The 14,174-nt window shown below is 29.8% G+C and overlaps 1 protein-coding gene across 2 annotated transcripts in view; it reads left to right on the plus strand.

The window, feature by feature from the left end:
- Window positions 1-8,558, plus strand: part of LOC139097631 (uncharacterized) — a 39,906-nt gene extending 31,348 nt beyond the window's left edge. Inside the window, exons 8-10 of one of the 2 annotated variants that reach the window (XR_011545085.1) lie at window positions 7,875-8,100; window positions 8,180-8,361; window positions 8,470-8,556. Coding sequence is in view for 1 of the 2 variants with exons in the window: in XM_070649524.1 (XP_070505625.1) it covers window positions 7,875-8,100; window positions 8,180-8,262 (309 nt within the window). In the remaining variant the exon portion in view is untranslated. Of the gene's footprint in view, window positions 1-7,874; window positions 8,101-8,179 lie in introns of both variants that reach the window. The other variant, XM_070649524.1, reaches the window with a different exon arrangement.
- The last annotated feature ends 5,616 nt before the right edge of the window (window positions 8,559-14,174 follow it).

Genomic DNA, 14,174 nt, shown 5'->3' on the forward strand with positions numbered 1-14,174 from the left:
CATTGACAAAGTGCGACAAACAATTGCTATTTGTTCGATCTGAGGCGCACTTAAGATAAGAAACAAAGCATGAAAACGCACAGCAACAATGCGAAAAAACAATGTGAGATGGGGAGTTGTGGAACAAAAAATTACAAGATCGCTTACACCCATACGCACACAATTTTTTATATATGGAATAGTCTCAAGTGACAAAAAAAGTAAAATCGCATATCTTAACATTGAAATCGTAATTACAATTTATTCAAAAGCGTTCTCAAATTTATTTTTATGATACAATAATGGAATATAAAATTCTTCTTTATTGCGATTGCTGCTTATTTAGAAAGTACTTTAACATTTTACATGTCCTTTTAACAGCGCGAAAATTGCTTGTTATCTAATACAAATTTGTGAATTGAGAATTCTCACGAAGTTTTGTGCTAAGGAATAAATAAAAAAAAACATATGTTATAAGATTGAAACTGTATATGAACAAAGCATTTAAAAGCCTGGTAGATAAATAGTGGCATGTGAATTAAATTAAAATGTTGCAGTTAACTTAGCTGTGTTGCCAAATATTACATTTTGGTATTTTTGTTAGGTTTCTAGATTTAAACATTATAGATATGTTGAGGGAACATTTATAAATGATATCCATTAAAATACAATATTCTTGTTCTAAAGTGTAGCCAGGTAGGAGTCATGTTCACATTCTTTTCCGGATACGATTCTATGTTAAATCTCTGTCACAAAGTATACCAAAAATCTTCTATTTGCCCATTGTGAGACTCCCTTTTCACCCTTGAATATTGTATCCTATTAGAAGTCATTCAGCTATTAAGTGGCAAAATAAAGTGCTTTTTTGACCTAACAAACCTACTTTGCTGGTCGTACAGATCAATTGCGATCCATGACAATGATCCAATTACCGATACCAAATGTAATACTATTTCTATCGACAGCTTTTCTCTATAAGTTCTTGCGCCCTTTTGCCATAAATCATTCATACCTTCCCTTCCCTTTGTACAGCATAATTAAACAACCCCCAATCATATTTGTTTTTAAATCAAGTTATGTTTATAATCAATCAGCAAGTTATCAACTAACAGCGTTTCTCACAAAATTTGTGTTTTAATAATTTAAAGCTTTACAAGTCTCAAAACCATAGCAACTATTTACAAATACCAATTTCAAAAGTTTCAAATTCTTTTGTCTATGCTTCCCTAAAATATAACTCAAGTCAATTACTTAATAAATAAAGTTTAATTTTTTTTTTCTTATTTGAACGTCAGGAATTATTTATTTCGAGCACAAGATATAAAAGCAGAAGGAGACAAGAAATTAGAATCGGAAAATGGCAAAGTGTATGAACTTCACTTTTATATCACGTAACAAGTTAAAAGCACCCTCTCTGATCAGCAGGAATAAAATAAAAGGAAAAAAATTCTCTTCCCTTCCGTAATTTTTTTTTCATTCTTTTTCCGTTTTCTTTTCTCTCTTTTTATCGTTCGAGAAACATACATAAGGAAAAAGTGTAATTTATGGGATTTTATTGTTGTGTAAAATTTTCTAAAAAGACAAATATGTTTCGACTATATAAACCGTAAGTGTATATGTAATAATAAAGAGAAAAAGGCTTTGATTTAGCTTCATTTTACACAAAACACACAACATCCGCCTATTGCTTTAAATTTACAATCAACATCTATAGGGAAGATTCCACCCGTTTAATGGAGTTAAACAATTTTTAAGTCTACTATATGTTAAAGTTACACACATAACATGTATATTCTAAGTCAGTGGTGGACAACCTTTAATTATTCACGTCACACATTAATGATTAGCATCTATTGAAACCACATACGTCAGAAGGTTCGTTACACTTCCAGAAACGAGTGTGCCGCAGCACACAGGTTTTTCTCCATTGTTCTAAGTCTAATAAAATAAAAGTTCAAGTTCCCTTTCTCTGAACCCTTCAGAGGAAACCAGAAATGTTGAAAGAAAAATTTCCGCTTTTTTATGGCATTTTAGAATTTTATGACATCAATTCCTTCTCTTTCTTCTTAATACACTTGCTTATTGTTTTCTGCGTACGTTGGTTGTAATTTTTCCCATGAGAAAATTTCTTTTCCATCGACGAATTTTCTTGTTTTATCTTCTAATTAGTGAATTAGCTTCTAGAAAGGCCATTATAAGTTCTTTTTTATTGCAATTGCCACACAAAATTTTCACAGTAATCATAAAAAAATGTTTTCTTCTATCCATTGTGTTTTGAGGTTTGGTTAGTCTGCCATTCCCACCTCACCTTTTCTATAATATAATATTCTATGAGTTTATATTGTATAAATTGTATAATAGTCTGATGATGAAAATAAATTTATGAAAAAAAAAAATACAATAAAAAACGTAAAGGTGAAGAAGAAGAAGGAAAAGAAAAATTATTTTTTGGGGAAACTAGAAAGCTCATTCATAATAATGGAAGGCACATAAAAAATTTTTTTATTACATTAGAAAACGTTAAATAATCTGATAAGTGGAAATATATAAGCATATTCCCCTCGACATTCTATACTATATTATGAAAAAAAAATCCTTGTGTTAAGTTATGGACATGGCTTGATTAAAGAATTTCAGCTCGGTTTCAGTCTCACACTCCCACAATATAAAAAAGGATAATCAAGTAATAAAGTCGTTAGAAGTGGGTTAATTGTGTTTCTGTCATGGCCTTTTGAGCAACAAGAATAAACTTTTTGTGTTAAAAATAATACAGGTTGACTAAATTAATGAGCATATTCACATGCTTTCAACCTATTATCGTACCTTTTGGTAGACAATAGCTAATCAATTTTGGCTTTTTTCTTAAGAAAGTTTTGAATATCAGGGATCAAGAACTTACTTTCCCGAGCGACACAAATGGAAGTTGCCCATTTTTGGAAGCCATATGTATGCCAAACATAGGCAGCTTTCATATGGTGTTGACAAAGGAAGCCTTAAAAGCTGCATAGTGAAGCCTTCTTTACTTGTGTCGCTCGTGTTTGGATGAGCAGACAACCAAAATGAGCAGCATAAAAACTTAATTTTTTATAAAATTTGCGCATATTAAAACAAAAATATTTTTCGCATTTTCAATGGCGCGGTGCGAAATCATTCGTATAAAAACATTCACAAAATTGTTATGTACAGTGACTGTTGACTGCTGCCATTCGATAGGCAAGTGAATAACAACAAAAATATCACTGAAAGAACACAAGACTGAAAAAAAATGTGTGTGTGTGAGTTTATTTCAATGTGCCACAGTCTGATTATTTAATCACCTGAAATCATGCAATTTCGAGTGTATGAAAACACGAGCAAAACGAGAAAGGAAAGAAAAACAACATAAGCGATGGAAGTTTTCAAATAAATTATTTCCCATAGACATATTTTCGTTTTTATGGGCTTTTGTTTTTCCATTATTTCTCTTACTTCATTTTCTCTCTCTCACTCTGTTTCTTTTTTTATGAAAAGTAGCGGGAAAATTTTTATGGCTGAACATTCACCCGTGTTCTTCTTCTTTTTTTTTTTGGTTGTTTGCCGTTTTTTACTATCCAACTCCAATATACAGTTGTGGCATTTTTAATCAAGATTCACCACTTTTTATTATTATAACTATTTTCTATAATCTTCATTTTCATTTACATTTACATTCAGAATTGTAGATAATATTTGGCATATACAAGAAAATTGTAGCAACGAATTCAAAAAAGAGTAATTAAAGCTCATGCCAAATATATTACTAGAAATTAAATTGTAATTCTATTGAATAAGAAAAACTATTTTTGGCGGAAGCTTGAAAAAGAAAAACCTACAAGACATAAAATTTCAAACTTTCTGACCGTCATTAACATTCGCGATTAATTTATGATGAAAAAAAAAAGTTATTTTTGTTACTCGCACGAAGGTGTTACTCATTAAAAATTAGTCATCGATACAATTTTAGAACTGATACCGTAAATAAATTTACGGTTTTTCCCAGAAAAACAGTAATGAAACCATAAATTTAGTGACAATGTATTGAATTAAATCAAATTTAGAATATAATATTGTAATCTTCTTTGTACAGTCTGGTTTCGAATATAGCAGGTTGTAAGCCTATATCTATGCCTAGAGTGTTTGTTAGGCTGCTACCCTATAGGTGAGATTTGTTCCGGCATATCTTGGGTCACTAGCAGTGTTCATTGTGAAAACATCAACAAGTATCACGAGAAGGTGAAACACTTGACGCTTGGTCAGCCACCAAGTCATATCGACAGCTTCCCCCATTCCCCTAATACAGTATTTTTTGAAAACATTCAAATGACTCAAAATTTCTATACTTGATATGATGTTAAAAATCTATCAAAAAATATTTTTTTCATTTCCATATTAATATTTTATTTTCTTGTTTTTGTTTATTTCTCACTTTTTTGAGATATTCCAACTTTTTTGATTGACAGAAAAAAATCCTAAAAGAAAAACAGAAATTTCCAGCAGTAAAAACAGCAAAAAATTGTAGAAATGTGTTATGAAAATATTTTCTTTACTAAAACACCGCAAAAGGGAGCTACATTAGAAATATAATTTTCGAAATTTGATGTTGTATTCACTAACATAAAGGTTTTTTAAAGGAGCAACTGTCACATATACCAATTTGAGCCAGAATCGGCAAGACTTAGTTTTCGGACTTCAAAAGTTCAAAAAATTGTATTTTCTTGAGTTGGAGTCTGGTAGCTCTGATTTGACTACAGTTGACATGAGTCCTATAGGACATGATGTGCATGGATATTAAAAGTTTGTTATGATGTACAAAAATCCTGAAGAATACTTTATACCAAAATACAACCATAATTTTAATCGTCATGCTTAGTGGGGAACCATTCTTAGTCAGATATGTCTACAAAAGCGCAAATTCCTCAGATTTTTTTATATATTTTTCCTTTTTGCACTCTGAAAATATTTTTCTTTTGCGGCCGGCCCCTAAAAGATATTAAACTTCCATCCGTTTATGTGTAGGCTTAACACACCTGAATTTATATTTCAATTTTTTTTTCTTTAATGTTGTAATTTCTTCCTGTGCTTCATTTCATTCTTTCTTCTGTACGCGCGGTAAATTAAGTTTATTTAAGTACTAAAAAAGTAGTCCATCGTTTGCTGAGTCAGAATTACTTCTTCATTAATGTAAACAGCAAATATATTATTTCTATTCAGAGAGCTTTACAACCCTCATATGAAACGATAAATCATGATTATGATGTGAAGATAGCAAAGGAGTCATAAATACTGTAAAGACGCATTAATGCTACAGGTCAATTCTCATGCGGCAGTTCCTACTTTGCTATTTAAATTCTTCTACTTTTTGAGGGGATAGGAGCTTTAAATCACTTGACTGACTATAAATTAAATTAAAGCGTTTTTTATACTCTTCCTTATGCTAGCTAAATATTATAAGTATTAAGGCAGAATAGCGAAAAGAGAGATGGATGAGTCATGTAATTTTGGCGTAGTATAAAGAGGCAAATTCGTTTTCTTTTTCTTTAAAAGCAGCAACAGAGGCAATATGAAAAATTATTAATGTGCACATATGAAGGAAAGAATTTATGATGAAGAATCATAAACGACGGTAGGGCTGAGGTTGGAAATTAAATATTAATTTAAAGCTTCACTTTTTGCAGTCATAAGCAGACGAACTCATAAGGTTTTGATCTAAAAAAATAATGAGGGTGAATTTAAGGATAAAAGCGTCTTCCTGCCAACCTATCCTTATCCAACTTCCTCTTCCATTCAGATTTCCTTATAATTTTCTTAGAATATGCTAACTAAATCAAATTAATGTTGAGAGATAAGGTTCTGCATATTTTTGCTTTTAATTTTCTCTAAAATTAGAAACGGAAGTCATTATACGCACACAACAATTCAATTCCTCTTGTTGTTAATGTTTTATTACTCAAGTATAATGAAAAGAAATTTTGTGGCAGAACTGAATGACTTTAAAGTATCCGTCTTACTTTTTGTCAGGTAATCTTTTAAGAAAATGTAGATTTAAATTCAAATTATTTTGAACTCCATACAATTAATGGCTGAACTGAGGATATACAACCATAAAAGAAGAGATAGGGGTCTGGCTAGAGACATTGTCTGGAGAAAAAGGCTTGAATCGATTTTTCCAAAGTTAAATATTGACATAAAAGTACAATGACAATTATGTTTGATGAATTTACCAAATCAGCACATTTAAAATATCACCATCATTGCATCATGACAGCAGTAAAGTTTAAGCATAGCAGCTTTGAGGCTTAAGTAACAAAATATTGGAACTACCCCTTATTGTATCATTGCATCATAATGGCTGTATATTTTGAAACAGAAGTCTCTAAATATTTGAACAAACTCTTATTGTAGAGCTCGGTTAAGAACCGCAGGCTTGCATTTTCTGAATTTGAGATATGCACGCCTGCTTCGGCTGTACCTTACAGCTCTTCCAAGGTTCCAGGTATTTTTGTACGAACCCTATCATATTGTTTACTAAACTTTTTAAAACTGAGAGATTCTAGATGAAAAAGTCATATCTACATTTAAGAAAATATCTTTTTGAACAAAAAGACTTGAATAAAACTTGGTTACATTTTGGTTGTTAAATTAGATATAAACATGTTGGACGTTTGAAGCAGAACTGCTTAGTTCCAACAGATTAATATTTAAATATGCACTAGATTCTAGTTAAATCATTTTTATTTAATGAATCTAAAAAATGCTGACTTCAAGAATAATTCCTCTGAATTTATCAGAAAATCCACAAAATCTCATTATATTCAATATTTTCTTTGCTTTAAACAATATTTTCATAAGAGTACGAATATCTAGTTTATAACTAAATATTGAGTGAGTGAGTACAACACCGTACTACAGTAAAGAAGTGAAAACGTTAGAAAGGATATAAAAGTAGTATGGAAAAATTGGGAAGAATTGCTGATGTTAAAAGGGAAAATAAATATTATCATAAATGAAGGTAGACAGAAGCTACAGTTAACTATAGTTAGATAGTGCAAAAGAACTATGTTTGGATGGATATATTGCTAAGTAAATTTCAGGAAATTTCTCTTCCTGAATTATTATTTGTTATTTTACCTCTTCTGTGTGCTTTGGAAGCTACTTTGCAATAAATTTGCATTTCATATCTAGAGTATAAAACTAAAACTTTTATTTTTTTCCTTTTTTTCAACCCTTAACTACAAGCAGTTTCTCTTTTATATTGTGAGAATTTTTGCGCTAAATTAATTTTACAAGCAGCCTCGATGAATCTCAATTATGAAGTCAGTAAAAATATACAAAAAACTTTTTTCATTCAGTTTTACCACAGCAAATTATTATTATTATTTTTCCTTGTGAAAATGATGATGAAAATTTCATAAAAATTTATACCTTCCAGTATTTTTTAAACTACTTCTTACATCCTCAACATTTGTCGGTGTTGTGTTAATTTTTACTGACACTTTTTTTGAAGTTTGTTCAAAAATGCAAAACTTTTATAGATAATTTGCAAAAAATCTTAATTACTTTTGTTTTGTTGGAAAATTTTAGCAACTGGGTTTACATTTTGTGAATGTCAGCTGCAGAAATTGTGCCATTGTTTGTTTATGTAAGCAGCACATTATGAAAATGAGTAAAATTTTTAAAAGAAAAATCCAATTCAATGTTTCTGTTAAATTATTGATCATCATGAAAACTTGAATTTAGATTGGAAATAAAAATTTAAATCTGCGCATTAATGAAGAAATTGCATTAAGTTGCATGAAAATCGTAATCAACATTTTAGTGGGTGCACCAAACAAAATAACTCAATTACTTACAAAACTTTCCTCAATTTTCATATGTAGGTTATGAACAGCAATTATCTAACAAATTACCGTGATATGTATCATGCACATGGTTTAATAACATCATCACTTGGTTTAAACATTCCTGTCGATGGACGGCATTTCTTCGATGGCGTGATGAGGGTACGTTGTGTAGCGAATCTCTCACCATTGTTACAGAATGGTCGAGAGAGTGTACTTCATAGACGATTATCATCAATGGATAGTAGAGAAGCAATGCTGCTTGGTAATAATGCTAATAATGTACTAAGTCAATATGAATGATTAAAGCTTTATATTATCCATTCTATTGTTTCTTTTCATAGTGAGGAGCAGCGCGTGGAGTCTAAAAATGCCAATTGCAATTATCCTTATAGCAATCTTACTAATTAATGTTCTAATAATATAATTAGCATATCCGGATGGAGATAGAAATAAATATAACAAAAGAGAGCTTCTAATTAGGGGACTTTTTCAATTCATACATTAACTATTGTGTACATAGAAGGTAATGTAGCAGAAATAATGGAAACACAAACGAATTTTTTACATTAAAGAACTTTTTTTTTATTTTCCTTTATTATCATGATGAATGATTTATGATTAACATGATTAGATGAACTTTTTGTTGCTGATTAAGTTAATAGAACTTATGAGGAACTGAAATTATAGTAGTGCTATATACAAAGTACATAAATTCAAGGGATACGAAAAATTAATAAAATAAATTTTATTTCAAATTATTATCCATAAATATTCCATTGTAAAATTAATTAATACACATAAATAATTATTCAAACCGATAATAATTACCAACAAATGTTTTATTTCTACAGATGAAATACAAGTAGGAAATTATAATTAATTAATTGATTATGATTATGATTGCATTATACTAATAAATTAATATAAATATATTGTGTATATTGAATCTCTGTTCAAAATGATGTGGTGATAAATAAATAGTCGACGAGTAAGGTTATAAGAATATTAGTGTAAAAAAATTTATTTGAAGCAACTGAACAGCACCTGAGTAGATCACTTGATGGAATGTCAATTTAGAAGCTAGACCTACGGTCGACAAATGACAAATTATACGGATTCTAGAGAAAATGTCATGAATCGACCTTAGGTCTGGTTATTAGCCAGACATAATGTCAAATTGTCCACTCGAGGTCAAAACATTGAAATCATCGTCTTATCAAACTAACGTATACAAAATTTCATAGAAATTGCAAATATTCAAAAGCGTGAACAATTCAGCTAAAATATGTACAAGGCGTCCACACCCACGACTGATCTCGAAAATACAAAAAGTTCTTCTTTTTCTTGAAAATCTCAATAAATCACGAAGTAATTGAAGACTGTTCAAAAAGTTTAGAATTTCTAGTTTGAGATTTTTATTTGAATTTTCGAGATCATGTCTAAGTGTGAACACTTGAAAAAGTTTAAAGTTTTTCAAACCTTGACAGACAAGGAGCATACTCAGCTAAATTAGCGAGCTCATGCACCAATTGTGATTGACGACCTCAATCAGATGACGTCTAAAGCTGGCTCTATCGCTGGCTTCCGTCTGTCAATTAACTCAATCAACATAATTGAGCGTGGTCAATTTTTTGAGCATACTAATGTACATGCTCATTGTCTGTTCAGAAAATTGTAAATTTATTTTTATGAATTGAAACTTAACATCTTTGAGATGTAAAAAGTTAAATTAAAAATCAAATATGTACCATTCCTTGAAAGAAATTATCTCATCATTATCATCAGCATTCATTAAATTCATTATTAATGGAAGCGTCATCAAATTAATTAAAACAATAAAATGTGACAATATATTCAATTTTAATGCAGATAAACGACAACATGAAATGAAATATAAAAATTTTTAATTATGTCTCTCAAAAAGGCACGTAAAACATCAACAATAAAATAACAATTTGCAAATTTTTTGGTTCTTTTTCTATCAAAAATTACAGATTCAATATGTAAAAAATAAATCAGAAAGTTTCACATCCCTTGAAACTCATAAAGAATAACAAATCAGATTAAATTCACTCATTAAGCTCATAAATTTCATTAATCAACTAAGAGTGTTTAATTACCCAAAATGGTAATAAAATAATAACGAGAAATAATAATAATAATAATGACACAAATACTAGAAAAGAATTTTTTTATTGTCGAGATGATGAGGAAATGCACACAAACAAACAGCATATGTATGTCGAGGCGTGGATGATGGGTTTCCATTTTTGAGATTTTCTTCTGAAAACATCCAGAATAATTGAGATAAATTCCATTAAAACGAGAACTTGAGATGATCCTCAAAGCCTTACCCGAGCACAAGTTTTTTTGTGACAGTCAGGTGTCATCCATATGGCAATTTGGATGCCATTCGGCTAACAACTGGCTGCCATGAATCATTTGTACCATATCATATTTATGTTGGTTTGGTAATGTATACTAAAATAAGAGGTATGTGTATGAAAGAGAGCCAACATATCCCCGATCGACACATGTTGAAATATTGCCACAATGGTGACGAAGCTGAAAAATACTAAGAATCAAGTGGCAGCCAATTGGCAAATTTTGTTGTTTTCGCTAAGTGATTGTCACTTGATTCTTAATATACTTGAAATATACTGACTCGTCCCCATAGTGGCAACATCTCAATATGTTCCAATCGGAATCAATTCGATTGTGTGATAATATATGAAAATAATTGCGATGATAATGATGATAAAAGATAAAAAAAAGTTTGAATGTGACGTAAATATAAACAAAAATAAAATTCAATGAATTGCCTTATGTTTCACATATGAATAGAGATATAAAAATGATGAAAATTTTAAGACAAAATAAATCCTTCGAATATGAAACATTATCATAATGTAGAAATGATGAAAATCAAACCAAAAAGAGAGAAAAAATGTAAATAAAGCAGTGAAAAAATGAAAATTTTAGAACAGAAAAATTTTTAATTGAATTTTCAGGCGTTTATTTGTTTTCTTCCTTAAAATGTTTAGCAGTGGGAAGATTTGAGAATTAGTGAGTACGAAAAGGAGTCGTTTTTAAAAATCATCAAAAGCATCTGCGGCAATTTCTTGACAAAAATTTCTTTGTCTTCTTCTCCTCAACAAACATAAATTTTTATTATCTTTGACTATTTTTTTATTCGCTACTGCACACACATCCATTCATTCATGTTCGTTCTTGAACGTGAGGGAATGTCACAAAATGTGCTGAATATAAGGATAGCTTATGCCTATAACGACACATTCACATACATAAAATGTAGCGAATGGAAAAGTAATAAAAAATTTGACTGTCAATATTTGCATTTCATGGCAAATTTGTTTTACGCAGTCTGTTATGCATAAATAATTCTTTAAACATCTCTATCCTCCGTCTCCCTCTATCCCTTCTCTATATCTCTGTTGTCTTTGGCTTTTATAATTTCCCATCCATTTTTCACACATACACACATTTTTCATGTACACACACATAAATTTATATATATATATTTTTTTTCGCTCTATGCATACAGGAGCAACATGATGATTATACAGTCAATGTGAAAAATTGTTGAAATAATTCTTTAGTCCCACGTTATCCTGTTTTCATGACAAAATTGGATATACATTTATTTACAGTTTACTACTCGGAAAATTGCCGTTGCGTTAAAATGTAGCGTTTGAGAGTTAGACATGAGTCGGAGTTTAATAGCAGCTTTTTACATAATTTTATTACATTTGCTACTTAACAGCAAACAGACACCTTTATCGCCCTTTTTAATTTTTAATGTTATTAAATTTAAAGTGTATATATTCCAATAATTATTTTAATGTGTTCAAAGCATGACACATTCCCGTGTGACTCAAATGAAGAAAGCTCCATCACAGAGCTTTTAAGTTTTCTGCATGGCTCACTCGGCCAATCGACTCCTACTCCTTAATTTCGAAACATACAAATTTTGCTCCCAATATTCAACAGAGTATCTTACTGTGTCTTACTAAAGCCAAGGATTAAGAATATTAAAAGTTAATAAGCATAATTGCCACTTGTCTCAATCTACAGCTTAATAAATAATTCAAAACTTTAATCAATTGACGAACCAATGAATTAAAAGTTTATAAGATTAAGTGAATCTATTTATTCAAATTTTCTGACTTCAAAATTAGGCTTCGAATAGCCTCCAACCACCAAAAAACTATTGATAAATAAAAACATTTCCATCAGCCTGTTTGAGTATTCAACACAAATTCCTTTACAAACATAAACTTTTGTTTTTTCTATTAAATGGTAAATGGAAAATAAGAAAAGTCATAAAAATCCTTGACTGACAGCAGAGTAAAGTAAAGTGCAAATAAAATTGAATGAAAATCGAAAACTGAAAGAGTGGAAAAAGAAAAGGAGATAGTTAGCATTAAGTAGAATGTGCTCTTCATCCATCCATTCATTCATATATGAATAGATGGAAAAGAGCAGATACGTGAACGATGTGCTCGTTTTGTTATTTTCAACATCGCGACAGCAGACAAAATGTGTCAACGTTTCCTTTTATGAAAAAAGTCACCCTATTGATATACATATAGGCAAACATAAGTGACAATAGGTCAGAATATGAAATTTTATAGGATTTAAAGCTAAAAAACATTTGTTAAAATTATATTGTCTGCAAAAATTGATTAACTGTTGCAGGTGGAGCTTTTAATAGCAGCGAAAACCATTAAACAAGTAGCACCAGACATTTTTGAATTGCAACTTTTCCTGTCAACGTGCTTTCACCCTCCAATAATTGAGTCTTCATAAAAATTCATTGAAAACCCTCCAAAGGAAAATTTCATCAGCTTTTGTGAAAATGAGTAAGATTGACTTAAAAAATTTCAGGTAGGCACAAGTACAAAATAAATGAAAATCTTTCCTTAAATATGCAAAAATGCGTAAGAAAAAGAAAATCAACATAATTTCATTTCATTATAATATAAATGCAGGATGAAGTGTTTAAATCGATTCTCAATTTGTGTCAAGTGAAAAATATATAGCAACACCAAAAGTTTCATAATTTTGCAGTCAGGCATTAGCATTTTAAGTATTTTTCCCTGTTCAAAATCATCCATTTCCTTTACTTCTTTTTTTGTTTTTTGTTTTCCCTCCATACATCCATCCATTTATTTATTTATTTTTATTCACATCAAAACACCTTAGTAAGTCATAACGAAAATAGAAAAAAAAACGCGATAAAAATAAAGCAACGAGAAGGGATGAATATAAATATTATAATGAAAATGAAAATCGATGGAAAATTGTTGTATAATATTATTCTTCTTTCATTCCTCACACTTTACATTTCCATTTTTATTCTTGCGACATAGAAAATAAAGTCTACAGTTCAAAGTTGAAGGATATAACAGTAAAAAATGTAATTATTGGGTAAAAAATATATTTCAAATAATAAAACAGTCTTGATTCACGTATATAGATTTAATGATTCTTCTGCTCCTTAATATTATTTGTTTAATCATAAAAGTCTCCAACGTTAATGTGAAGCTATTTCAGGTAAAGCTAAAGTAATAATGCTTTTTTAACGATGTTAAGGTAGGTGGTGTCGGTGGCAGTGAGAACAATAATTTATTTTTTTAAAAAAAGCCTTGGAAAGTGGAAAATACTTATGATTGTGTGTATGTATGTACATGACAACATGGTAGTAACGGTAACAACAGTCACATTTGATTAATGAATAATGTGTTAATTTTGTTGTAATTTACTACACAACGGCAATGTCGGAAAATTCTACAATAATAAAATAATAACATAATGGTTGGAAAAAAGAAATACTGAGGGGAAAAAATGATTTATATTTTGGACAACAAAAAGTTATGTTCATAAAATTTCAATTGTTATCACTTTTCACTTCCTTTTTACATTATAATGCCTTCCTTTATGTTATATAAAATAATATAGAAAGGAAAAATTCCATAAATTGCCGCACATCAAACATTTTCTTCACGTGCATCCAATTTTATATAATTTTTTTTTTTTCTCCTCTTTTTTTTTCATTTTCTTCAATTCTTTTGCTTCATTTTGGCACCTTAACAGAAACAACCAAAGATGAAAAAAATAAATTTTCAGACAAAATGGAAAGTGAAAAGAAAAAGTTTGGGTTAGAATATTTTTATTACTTTTTTCTGCATAGAAAAATGTTTTGTTATCAATTTAAAATGATGCTTTCAGCAGATTCGACTGAGGGATTGCTTTTTAAATAACAAAATGTGAGGAGATGAGAATACTGACATTTACATCACACCAAAACAGGCC

Source organism: Chironomus tepperi, unplaced genomic scaffold (genome assembly GCF_022539635.2).
Source record: "Chironomus tepperi strain 1889 unplaced genomic scaffold, CSIRO-AGI_Ctep_v1 contig_425, whole genome shotgun sequence".
Classification (NCBI taxonomy): Eukaryota; Metazoa; Arthropoda; class Insecta; order Diptera; family Chironomidae; genus Chironomus; species Chironomus tepperi.